We start from the raw sequence: 13480 nt of genomic DNA, 5'->3' as shown, positions 1-13480 counted from the left end.
AAAGCCACCACCACCACCACGGCGCTCGTTGCACATCAGAGGTGACCAATGCCCTGGCCCGAGAACGACATGGCCCAACCCGCCCATAAATGAGCATGGCACGATATGGCACACAAAGGCTCGTTTATAAGCGGGCCATGTCGTGCCGACACACGGTCATCGCCTCCAGGGACAGGCATGACTCATTAACCAAATGGGCGGGCCCGAGATTCGCATGGCTTTTATGGGTTGCGAGCGTTTAAATAATTCTGCCTAAATAGGCTAAACCGGACCCTAGACGTGCAACAAAGGACCCCAACCTAAATTGGCCATGTGCCCCGCTCCCCTCCCCGGGCGCCACGTGCCTCGGGCGTGCCTATGCCTCGCTTATAGCGAGGCCTAAGGCAGCCCGCGCAGCTCCTACAAGGAGCCGGGGGTGGGCCGGCCCAGTAGGACGTGGGTTTGCTAATATCATTTTTTCTTCTTTTCTTCCTTTTATTTTATATTAATTGCATATATTTTGAAAAATTAAATTCACTTATTTTAAAAAAATGAATTTAAAAAATGTTAACAAAACATAAAAAATGTTAGCACAATTCAATAAATGTTGATAGTTTACAAAAATGCTCGTAACAATGAAAAATGTTTTCGTGTTTCAAAAAAATATGTGAAATTTTTAAAAATATGTATACAATATACAAAAAATGTTCACATAGTATACAAAATGTTTTGTACCATTAAAAGAAACGTAGATGACATTTTAAACAAATAAATATTCTTGCGTTTCAAAAACAAAATTGGTTTTGACAGATTAATTTTTTATACAACGTAAAAATGTTCATGTAGTTTAGAAAAGTGTTTATGACACTTTAAAGGAAATATTCATGTGTTTCCAAAAAATGTTCATGATTTTGTTTAATGTTTATGCGACGTAAAAAACTTTTCTCATTAAAAAATGTTTTTCCTTAAATAATGTCAACATGTTTTGATTTTTATTGACCATTAGTTGGAAAAAGTTTTCAAATCATGTTTTTGAGAATAGATATATATCATGTATTTAAAAAATGTACAATGTGCATAAAAATATATTTCATGTGTACACTTTATACTGACAAAAAGTATACATGGGTTAAAAAAGAATACTGATGAAAGCAGTACAAAGAAACAAAAAGAAAAACGAAAGTATAATAAAGGAAAAAGGAAAACCAGGGAAGAAAAAAAGCAAACGGAAGAAAAATAAAAAATAAAATGAGAAAACCAGAGAAAATCATGTGAATAAAGGAAAATAAAAAAAAGAAAACCCTGAAGTAAAAATTTAAAGGAAAACTAAATAAAATAAAAAAACCAAGAAAGAAACAAGCGAGATATAGTGTCTGTGACGTGCCTCGCTACTAAACGGGTAGTGTCGTGCATGGCACGCTGGCCTCGCCCAGAGCTGGCCAAACGGACTGGCCCGGCACAACACGACTCGTGCTAATCGTGCTAGGCACGCACGGCCCACGGGGGCATGGTTAGTAAGTGGCGCATTCAGGCTCACGCACGACCTAGTTAGTAAACGGACCAGTACATTGGCCCGTTTAGCACGCTGGGCTGCATATATTTTCAGCCTGTTGGGATCGTTTTTAGGCCTATGAACCTGTATTTTAGGTATATATATATAGATTTCACAAAGAAAATGGGTCATTTCGTTTCGGCCACGTGCCCAGCTTCCTGGCCCAGGCACGATCCGTTTAGCCCGTGCTGTGCCTGGCCCATGACGGACCATGCCGGCGTGCTCGCGGGCTGGCCCGGGTTTTCGGTCCGGATTGCCAGGTCCAAGAGCCCCCAACCGTTTCTGGCAAAAAGGGCCCCCAACCTCCGGACCGCCGCCGGACAACATGGATTTCGCTCGTCGTAGGAGAACCACCAAACCCCCGCCGGCGCCCCCCACCTTCCACCAACGAGACGGGGCAAGGGCCACGCGCGCGTCCGTCCGCCGCGCCGAGGCACTCAGTGGCAGTCGGAATCCTTCCACCGCATCCCCCGCCCCTCCTTGGCCGAGGTAAGCTGGTCTTTGATTTGTGTAAGAAACAATGCGATACCGATGCACACGCATTCCAACTTTCAGGTCTAACAATTTGGTTTGGCATACCACTATGCAAGTTTAACATCTCCAGGGTGTTGATTACTTCATATAGTCGGGCTTAAAGTACTTGTAGTATTACTCTACATTGTTAGGTGCAGGGAGGCATAGAAATTAGCAAGACCAAACGGAAATTCCTGTCGTGAACTTTATTTACTATACAGATTGAACCCCAGTATACATAGATTTACCAGTAAAGTGGAAGACAATTCACAACATAACGCGACTGCAATCAAGAAAAAGAAAAAAAGACTTATGTAGAGCAAACTAGACGTAAGCCGTCATGAAGCAGCAACGTGTGAGCAATGGAACAGTTCTACTTCTGCTCAACCCTGCAGTGCTGAGAATGCTTCTTTGATTGCGATGACCTCAATGTAAACGTCCTGCATTGCAGGACGATCTTTAGGTACCTCGGCGGCGCACAGGAGGCCAATCTTAACGAGCTCGATGATGCACCTCATTATTCCAGCCATTTGATGATGGTTTTCTTGGTCTAAAGTACCTCCTGCCTCTTCATCTTGGTCCCCGTAATACGGAGTGATTCCAGGATCTAGAATCTCGCCAATCTTTTCTGGAAATGATTTTTCGACAAATTTGTAAAGGCTCAGACCATCTTTAAATATCTCATCAGTTGGGCGCTTTCCTGTGAGCATTTCTAAGATGATGACTCCAAAACTGTAGACATCACCCTCAGTGGAGATTTTGCTCCCAAAGCCATATTCTGCAATATGTGTAGTTATTGAAACCGTTAATTAATACTCCCTCCGTAAACTAATTTAAGAGCGTTTAGATCACTACTTTAGTTATGTAAATGCTCTTATATTAATTTACAAAGGGAGTACAACATAATTTGACCACATGAATCAAAGGTTTTCTGTGGAAAAGAAAGTAAAACTTTCATATCCGGAAGAGCCTACAAGTTATTCTCGAAAAATGTACCATGCTCAGTTGAGAAATTGTTACCTGGTGCAATGTATCCAACTGATCCTCTTGGTCCCACTAAGCTTGTAGAACCACCAATGCTCGAATAAGAATAATTGTGTAGGAACTTAGCCAATCCAAAGTCACCAACACATGCGCCCATGACATCATTTAGAAGGACATTGCTGGGCTTCAGATCACAATGGACCATAGGAGGCATGCAGTTGTTATGAAGGTAATCCAAAGCAGCCGCTATGTCCACTGCTATTGCTATTCTTGAATATAAACTCAATGGCCTTCTCAGGTGATGCTCGTGGAATGTTGGATAGAGCCAACTTTCGAGGTCGCCATTTACCTTATATTCAAGAACAAGAGCTTTGAACTCATTTCCTGTTGGATCACTTGTTGAGCATACAGTGATCACCCGTACAAGATTACGATGACGAGTGTTTCTCAGGGCCTCACACTCATCGAGGAAGCTCTTTGTTGCTCCAAGTTGATCAAGTTTGAAAACTTTGATAGCAACTTCATGTACTTCGGACTCAATTCTACCTTTGTACACGGACCCATATTTTCCTGAACCAACCAAGTTGGCTAAAGAGAAACCATTTGTTGCTTTCAATAAATCAGCATATGTAAACTTCGGTAACTCTTCAAAGGATGGATGAGCTGCTTGTGTGACTTTCTTTCTCTTTTTCCAAATAATTACTCCGAAGCATGATACCAGGACCAAAAAAAGAGCAGTAAATCCTACTATCTTTAAGATGTTGGAGGTGTGCCTTTGTTTGGATGTCTCTGCATTGCAAAGTGGCAACTGTAGCAATGGGGTGCTGGCACATAGCTTCTTGTTTCCTTGAATGAACACATTGCTTCCATTCTGAAATATTCCATCTGCAGGTACTGATCCTTCGAGGTTGTTGAAGGACAAATTGAGAAGCTTCATAGACTTGAAGAGCTTCAAGAATTCAGGGATTTCACCTGTTAAGTTGTTCTGAGATAGGTCCATCACAGTGATGCCTCTCAAATTCACGAAAGTCTGAGGGATTCTTCCATGAAGAAGGTTGCCCTCCATGTGGAGCGACTCCAATTGGACGCACTGACCCAGAGTAGAGGGTATTTGACCAGACAGTTGGTTATTGGAAATATTCAGTGGACCGAGATTGATCAAGCTGCCAATCTCCATTGGTATTTCTCCAGAGAGTTGGTTGTGAGACAAGTCCAAACCTTCGGAAAGGGTGGAAAGAGTAAAGAGCTCCTTTGGTATGCTACCGTCGAAGCTGTTACAAGAAAGGTTCAATACGTGCAAACTTTTGCAGTCTCCTAAAGCTCCTGGAATTGGGCCACTCAAGTTGTTTTCTTGTAAATAAAGCTCACTCAATTGACTCAAATTACCAACTGAGAGTGGGATCTGTCCGGAAAAATTGTTTTGGGACAAGCTTAAGACAAACAAGTTGGGAAGATTTCCAAGTGATTCAGGAAGATTCCCGGTAAGAAAATTCCGTTCCATGTAAAGAAGCTTGAGGCCTGTGAGGTGCTCTATCTCATGTGGTATGGTGCCAGAAATTTTATTTGATCTTAGTAACAGTACCTCTATGCTCTTTGAAAGGCCTGCAACGGCACTCGGCAAGACTCCTTGAAGGGTGTTTGCATCCAAGCGTAAGTTCACCAGTTGTGTGCAATTTGTCAACGAGGATAGGAAAGACCAGTCTCCTGCTTCAAGTTGATTCTTGCCTAGATTCAGATCAACTAGGCTGGGTAAAGTCCCAAAAGATGGAATGCTGCCACAGAATGCATTATTGCGGAGGTTGATCACCTGGAGATTGGTTGTGTTTGCTAGTGAAGTGGGGATTTGGCCTTGGAACTGGTTTCCTTGCATAATCAAAGTTTGGATGCTTGGAAGAGTGTATCCGATGTTGTATGGAAGCTCCCCTACAAGATTATTTGTAGCCATGCCAAGGTATGTGAGTGCTGACATGTTGTAAAGAGAGGCTGGGACACTCCCTGTCAAAAAGTTATAAGTGATGTCTAGTATTTCCAGGTTTCGAATTTCATCTATACTCATGGGGATGTTACCCTGGAAATTATTATCTCCAAGCAAGAGCCAGCGAAGGGAGGAAAAGTTCCCTATAGAGGAAGGTATGGTGCCAGAAAGATTATTTGATTGCAAGATAAGATACTGCAAGGGTGAGTCAATGTTCAACAAGGCTGGTATGGACCCAGCAAAGCTGTTTGTTCCCAGTAATAACTTTTGAAGTGATGTACTGTTAAACAGTGCAGGAGGAATCTCTCCACTCAGGTGATTGTTTGATAAGGCCAAAAGTTGAAGTGATGAACTATTAGCTAGGAGAGTCGGGATAGGTCCTGTGAGGCTATTGTTCGTGAGAACAACAGAGTGAAGAGAAGAGCTGCTTCCAAGTGAACGTGGAATGCTGCCCGTCAGACTATTTGTAGCAAGACGTAAAACTGCAAGGTTTCGGAGCATCCCCAACCCTTCTGGGATACCTCCACTTAGCTTGTTGTGACCCAAACTGAGCTGCTCCATATCGGAGCATTGGCTCAGGCTTGGGGGAATCACACCATCAAGGGAGTTGCTCCCAAGATCAATAATTTGAAGGTGAAAGCATGAAGACAGAGTGCTTGGGATCGTGCCAGTAAAATTGTTTGTGCTGAGGTTAAGGTACCGCAGTCTATTTAGTTGCCCAAGTTCAGGTGGGATTTGGCCAGTAAGTTGATTGTTGGGGATGTGGATTTTTGTGAGGAAAGTGAGATTGCCAATACATGGTGGTATCTGTCCATCGAGGTCAAGTGACTCGAGGTCCAGTGCAATGACACGAGATGCGTGTCTCTTGCTGCAAGTAACACCGGACCAACTGCAGAACTGCAACGAGTCATTTTTCCATGAGGCCAGGAGTCCAGCAGAGGTCGTGAGATGGAGTTTAAGGCAGCGGAGAGCATGGAGGTCGGTGTTAGAATCATTTTGGGGTGCTATAGCATCTAATGAAGATGCATAAACAAGGGAGCAGAGGACAAGGACCAGGGGAAGTGAGGAACTGAGAGTGCCCAGAGCCTGAGGAGACATGTAATTTCTATCGAACACACTTCGACAGTTTAGTGGAGGAACGGACTGACGACTGGTCAAGCTCGTGGAACAAGAAGGCAATGGAGAACTCACTTGAGAGCTGCAATGCGCGGTGGTCGTCCTCCCGCGACACCCGGGGATGGAGTTTAAGGCACTGAAGGGCTTGCGAGTCGGTCTGAGAATAATTCTGTAGAGCTGCAGCACCTAATGAAGGCGGCCTTGTGTTGAATAATCAACCAGGCCTTCAGCCAATCAAGCATCAGTTTAGATTATCCTTCCAACTCAACTTTGAGATAGTCAAATTACATGATGGTCAAACGGACAATTTTTCGTATTTATGTTCTACTGTACTCTGTAAAGACGTATGCAAGGCACCACTTGCTGGTGGGGGTTGGTAGTTGGAGTCCAAACTACATGATGCATGAATTAAGGAATCCAAATAAGACCATTTCAACTCAGTCGCTTGAACTCCTTAAATGCTACTATAGGAGTCCAAACTCGCTTAAAAGTAATCTTCCAACAAGCTGCATACTACTAGTTCAAACTCGGTGAGCACGCGCGTTGTCGCTCTCTCTTCCTCATGCTACAGTAGGAGTAGAACATCACATTGGTGTTTCTCAATCTCCACTAGCAATGTGGAGCTAAACTCTGTGCACAGAATGACCAGCCATTGAGTTAGGTACTGGGTGGGGGTGGTGTCCTGACTGATGCGGGATGTTTGGGGGTCGGCGTTGGAGATGAATTTGTTCAACTATTGAACCAAATTGTACATCCAGGACAGGGAATCCACTTCCACACGTATGTCAGCATGTCAACTGGCATGCTTCTGAGACTTGGAACGAATAGATGACAAGAGTGAAAGAGACATTTGGTGACGAATGATGTGGACTGGACAACAGTCAGACAGAAGCAAGATCTTGGGCTCTTAACTTAGCGAAGATCCATGCAGACTTTTCCGCGCCATATGCGATAAGAAGCGACGAAGTCCGGGGTGGCTGCATCCTAAGGCTAGCCATAGTGGGAGTAACTTAGCTAGTAACATAACACATCTCAAGATAAATGTGCTTATGTGGCAAAGAGTTAATGAGGAGAGAGGTGTTTGTGGTAACATAGTATGTTACTGTAACATAACACACCCCAATGCAAAATGTGTCTACAACCTAATAAATAAATGCTTGCATGACACTAAACTTATGTTACTACCCACTACTCTCTCCTTTCCGGTTTATAGGGCTTATCTCAAAATTTCAGTTTTTTTATTTTATAAGGCTCAATATGGTTGTTCCCCATTACATGTTCAGATTCCAAGGTGCATTAAATCATTGCATGCAAATATTAAGACAAAATTGACCAATGCATGTACTTTATGCATGCATGCATTGCAATTAATACATTGGTAAACATATTTTTTTTAGGAAAACAAGAGCATTAATTAGGTGCTTTTGCAAACTACAAAAAGTATTCCACCACTCATCATCTACCTTGGTTGGTGAGATTTTTGAATTGAGCCCTATAAACCGGAAAGGAGGGAGTATGAAGGTAGTAACAGAGACTAGTAACATATGCATGTTACTACTCTTAGTCATGGGACTAAAACGTATCCAAGCATGCTCTAAGTTACTTCCCACTATGACTAGCCTAAGTCACTCTCATGATCTACATGTTACGGTCAACGAAGATTTTAATTCTTCCTTATCTGCCCCAGTCAGCAGAGCTCATTATGATCTTTCTCTCCCAAGAAAGAAAGGCATAATATATTTTGGAGCTCTATATATAGGTGCTGAAAGCATTGCGGCATGGCAACTCACGGTCAGAGCGCGTCGCCAATCCGGGAAGATGCGACCCGACCGTCGCCGCCTGCTTGCTCGGCTTCTCGCCCTCCTCGCGCTGCTGCTGTTGATCGTCGGTGTGCGTGGCCGTATAGGAGGGGGCTGCGGTAGTCGTAAGTATGCCGTGCATTCGTTTCTCTTTTAACTTCCCACGCGTGTGTCGTGTTGAGAATACGTCGTAGTATACTCTCTTTTCAGATGGCCTGATATGTGCTACTACTACTTTGAACATCGTCGCAGAGAACCCAAACGGCTGCACAGGTCTGCCCTCTCCAGAGTGTCCAGGCTGTGGATAGCAGCAGGTCTCACTGCGAAGCATATGCCCACGCCGATGGCATCTCAGGATGTTCTGTATCGTTCTACAAGAGTTGATTTTGTTTCTGTATGGTAAGAGAGATATGAAGGTCACGATCATTTCCTTACTTACGGAATGTTAAGGAAAACAAGGATAACTGAATATAAGACACAATTCATTGATGAGATTGCATTGTGAATACTACTACTCCGTTCCATAACGTAAGACGGTTTTGCAGACTAGCCTAGCTTGCAAAAACGTTTTACACGGAGGGAGTGCCCGTGCTTTGCAATGACTAGTTGGGTGTCCGTGCTTTGCCACGGAACAACAAATTTGTATGTTGCTCATCACAATTGTTGGCCGCGGTCTCTGATACAACCTTGTTGTCTCGCCATCATCGTAATCAATCCCTCTTGAAACAGGCTTTCGTCCCGTTTTATATATAAAACAACATCCGAAAAACTACACGGCTGAACGATACAAGATGATGAGGTAGCCCTCAAAGCCATTCCTGAGATAATCGGCAGACACAAAACGCACACGACTATGCTATCAACGCAAAGAGCACCGAGAGGACTAAACACACCCCATGCTACGACATAGCACACCTAAGCTCCATGACAATGCCCCCAAGAGGAAGAACGACGCAGACAAAGATCTTCATCCGGAGCCTTGACACGGAGAGAAGAACCACAACGACGTCTTCAAGAAGAGCGCGACACCAAGGCACGTAGCTTTCGCTCAGCAACTCACCCGTGCCACCAGGAGGTCGCTATGAGGAACGCGATGGAGTCAGATCCCCATATCCAGATCAGGACGCCGCCTTCCGAGAGATAAGACACGTCCGAGCTACCCATCGCAACACCTCCTATTGCCCACACAACCCAGGAGGGGAGCCACCCCCACAACAATGATGCCCGCCGAAGAGCAACCATGCAAAACGCCATCCGGAGCCGCCGCCCCGTCGTCCATGTCGCGAGATAGCGTGCGTCGCGCACATCACAACACACTCAACCACGATAGGAAGAGCGACGACAGACCATCTACTCCTAGCTCGGCATCAGTCCTCGAGTCTGGGTCGGCACCTTCACCGTAGGAGTCACCAACACGTGCGTCCCTGGCCAATCCCGGTGGACTCGGAGAGACACGACTCCGAGACTGCCGCCGGCGAGCCAGACCCAGCCCTTGGCCAAGCGAGCTCACACGATGCCATGTCCGTGGTCACCGGTGCCGATTTGTGCACCGACACAATGCTAACACGACCACCATACTCGCGAGGAGATCTACGAGCACATCCCGGGCCAAGCCTTACCTCTCCTACCCAAAGAACTTGCTCCGATCCACCCCGGGCCCTGACCCGGCCCGCCCGAGCACGAACCTAGATCTGAACCTGCCCTGTTACGCGTGCGGCCTGCCCAGCCACACGCACTGTCGGTCCAAACCAAGAGAAGGAGGCAGCCACCAACCCCCGCACCTCGTCACCAGATGCCAATCGTCGTGTTGCGACCACGTCGACGACCGGTGCAGACCATCATGAGCTCCCGTCCCATGCCGACCAGCCCAAAGCATGGGGAACCCCAGCTGGATCCAGCACCTGTACCGGAGGGAAGTCCTGTCCAGGAGCCGCCAGCATGAACGGAGGGGAGGCCCGTGCCCTCAAGGAGCCGACGACCAGATTTGGACAAAACAGATCGAGCCACCAGGACCACCCTACAGGCGCCCCGCGTAGCCCTCTACGCCACATCCAGACGCAACCGCAGGAATGGAGCACACATGAGCCCCCGCCGCCGATGTCCTTCGTCGCGTCACCGTGCCCTGCCACCCAGCGTGTCGCCACAGCCGGAGGGCGTCCGCCCGCGCCAGAACCTGCCAGCCAAGGGGAGAGGACGCCCCGCCGCCGCCGCCGATCGGAGCTTTGCCCGGCGGCGCGACTTGGGGGCGGCGAGGGGAGAAGGTGGAAGGAGGGGTAAAGCCCGACGGCGTTGGGGTGGCCCTCACGGTCGGCTGCGGTAGCGACGAGGGAGGGGAGGGGTCTCACGTAATCAATCCCTTGTCCCTCATCGTCTTCGACCAATGGAGGGAGGGCGTATTCTCTCTCCCATCGCCCTAGCAACCCCTCCAGTAAAAGTGCTCATCCCATCAAATATTTCCTTATACTTTCTTGTGCTATACAATATGCCACTAAAATAAAATACATGTGACTCGTACTTGAATTTCAGCCGAACATGGACGAGTTAACAAAACCTTATATCCTTATGCTCTTGATCAAATCTCATACAAGTTGAAGGATATTGGCCCCCAAATAATGCTTGGACATTGTCGTGGGCTTATAAATTTAGGCAGAGATACTCATCACGAACATTGGCAAGCTAGCCAGGGACAAAGTAATGAGCACAGATGTTCCGGCTTTATTCATCAACCTCCCCTGCCACTGATGAACCCGATGCATCACCCTATCCGCTACCGGTCGTAATTCTTTTATCCTCACTAAGGAATCATTAATCGGGAGCCCAACATAGGATAAGGGGAAGCTCACGGGACGACAGTTGAGGCGGTTGGCGATGTCAGACTTCCTGGTCCGAGTAGCCCAACACAATAGCCTCACTCTTGGCAAAATTGATCGTCAAGCCTGACATCTCCTGCAAGCACATAAGAAGAAACTTCAGGTTTATAATATCCATAGAAGTTCCTTCCACCATAAGGATGGTGTCATCCGCATATTGCAAGTGTGTGACGCCACCTCCTGCAATTAAGTTAGGCACGACCCCTCACAAATGACCCTTCCTTTTAGCCGCATCCATAACAACTGCCAGACCATCGACCATGAGGTTAAACAAGGGGAGCTTGGGTCACCATGCCTCACTCCTCTAGAGGGCTTAAAAAAGGAACCTATCTCTCCATTGATATTTATGGCTGTATGCCCACTCGTGACTAATTGCATGATCCTGGTGATTACGATCATCACATCCATTTCGCTGGAAGGAATCTCGAAGGAAGTCCCAACTAAGCGTGCATAAGCTTTGTGGAAATCAATCTTGAAGAGAACCGTCTTCTAGCGACTAGTCTTAATCTCATGAATTATCTCGTGTAGGGCCAGCACCCCATCATGGATCAGCCAGCTCGGGATGAAGGCCATCCGATTCGGGTGGGTAATCCTTGCCATGATAAGGGTCGCCTTAATGGCGTACGCCTTGGCAAGGATGCGGAAGATCACGGTTATAACCGTGATCGGCCGGAACTGGCGGATGTCTGTTGCCCCCACCACCTTGGGGATAAACGAGACCACCCCATAGGTCAATCGGGAGATATATAGCACTCCCCTATAAAAGTCCTGGAAAATAGCCATTGCCACTCCTTTGATGACTTTCCAAAATTTTACAAAGAACCTAAGGAAGCCCGTCCGTACCGGGCGTCGAGTCAGGCTTCATGGAGTTAATTGCCGCCTCCACCTCGACCTCAGAGAGCGGCTCTAGGAGCCTAGCATTCTCCTCCTCCGAGACACACATCTCCAGCGGCCACACATCATCCCGGAGACTAATTTCCTGGCGTGGCTGGGCGATAAACAGATTCTTGTAGAATCCATCTACGTGGGCACATATATCGGCCTTATCCTGGAGCATCATTAGACCATCCCAAAGGATCGTTATCAGGGACCGCTTGCAGTGTCAGTTGGCAATGGCCTAGAAATATGTCGTATTTGAGTCACCATGGAGGGTCTAGTTGAGGCGTCCGCGATGTCACCAATAGATTTCCTTGTTCTAAAATAGCGACATGAGATCGTCTTCTACTGCGTACCATTCCATCCACTCTTCTAGGTACAGTCCAGTCCTACCGAATCAACTCTAGTGTCAATAGCCTGAATCACGGTAAGCACCTTCGCCTTGCGGTTCCTAAGTTCCCGGCCTAGGTTGTCACCCCACCCCCGCATGAACCGTTTAGACGGCTTGGAACAATAATGGTGCCAAGTGTCCAGCACAGGCATGGATCTATGCGGGATGTCCAGCGCCTCAAACCACTTTGTTTTGACGGTGTCGGCAAAACCTGGCTGCCACAGCCAAAACACCTCGAAGTGGAACCGACGCAGAGGCCGAGGGTCGTCATTACTGAAGGACAATAGGAGTGGTACATGGTCTGAGTCTACCCTCGTCACCGCCCGCAACGTAACCAGAGGGAATTTTTGCTCCCAATCCACGAAGACCAAAACTCGGTCCAACGCGCTCATAACCGGGTTGGCCTGCTTTTTAGTCCAGGTGAATCTAGCCCCGATCTGATCCAATTCCCGTAGGCCCATCAACTCGGGATATTCATCATGGAGTTGTTTTTTATCTGAGGCCTCCCTAAGGAGATTGAAGACCCCTCCTATCACTACCGGAAGCATGGCGCGCTCCACCTTTGTGGCCAGCTCCAATAGGAAGGCAACTGCTCGACTATGAGCAGCAGGTCCGTAAACAATATAATAGCTTCCCACTTTAAGTTATTGTTATGTTGGAGGAGCTCCATGCTCACAAAGAATTCACCGCGCTCCATGAATCCTACGTCGAACGATTCATCCTTCACCCCTAGAAGGATGTTGCCGAGTGCCCGGCAACCCCATTAGCGGAGAGCCAGTGCCACTGAAAGTGCAACTAATCACAAAAAAGAGTTTCCCCCCGCTTTACAGATAAAGCATCACCAAACAACCGAATCGTGCCGATACAAACACACACACCACACCACACCACACCCACCCAAGGCTGGATACAAGGACGCTGATAACAACAACACTACCCCAACAAAATCCTAGCCAACATCAGATGAACACAATAAGCACTACTATGAAGATGTCGGGGCCCTCAACTGTGGGCGGGCCACTGCGAAGAGGAGAAGCCGTGTGAAACGAACAATGAGCTCCAAAGCGGCGCCTTCAGCAAGGGAATGACACCATCGTGTCGCCACCGCCCAATCCAAGGATTAGAGTTTTCCCTGGAGCACTCCGATGACAAATGAGATGCCGCGATGATGCCTTCAAGAAGGGGACGACGCTAGAACGCCGCCGCCGTCAGCCTGGCAAAGCAGAATGGGTTCTCACCCTGGCCAACACTCATCATCACCGGATTGGGTGAACGACCCACCCCGGTCAACACGTCGCCCACAGACCATGCTGACCGAACAACGCCCGAGCCGCGTGCTCTACCAATGAGCACCCCGGCTACCACCAACCGGGCTGCCGCCACGGCATCCAAGCCCCACCCTCAACTAGGACACACCAAACAGAC

At 47.4% G+C, this 13480-nt stretch overlaps 1 protein-coding gene and 1 long non-coding RNA gene across 2 annotated transcripts; one reads left to right on the top strand and one right to left on the bottom strand.

Moving 5' to 3' along the window:
- Positions 1 to 2153: 2153 nt before the first annotated feature.
- Positions 2154 to 6101, bottom strand: LOC123162239 (receptor kinase-like protein Xa21). The gene is made up of 2 exons (XM_044580017.1): positions 3065 to 6101; positions 2154 to 2822 (listed from the first exon to the last, which is right to left on the bottom strand). The coding sequence occupies exons 1-2, from the start codon at positions 6099 to 6101 to the stop codon at positions 2428 to 2430; spliced, it is 3432 nt and encodes a 1143-aa protein (XP_044435952.1). The 3' UTR covers positions 2154 to 2427.
- Positions 6102 to 7773: 1672 nt separating this feature from the next.
- On the top strand, positions 7774 to 8407 carry LOC123160609 (uncharacterized). Its single transcript, XR_006480258.1, has 2 exons — positions 7774 to 8043; positions 8171 to 8407. It is a non-coding gene; the product is annotated as an uncharacterized lncRNA (long non-coding RNA).
- The last annotated feature ends 5073 nt before the right edge of the window (positions 8408 to 13480 follow it).

This window comes from Triticum aestivum, chromosome 7B, assembly GCF_018294505.1.
Source record: "Triticum aestivum cultivar Chinese Spring chromosome 7B, IWGSC CS RefSeq v2.1, whole genome shotgun sequence".
NCBI classification, from domain to species: Eukaryota; Viridiplantae; Streptophyta; class Magnoliopsida; order Poales; family Poaceae; genus Triticum; species Triticum aestivum.
This window is presented reverse-complemented; position numbering and strand designations above follow the sequence as displayed.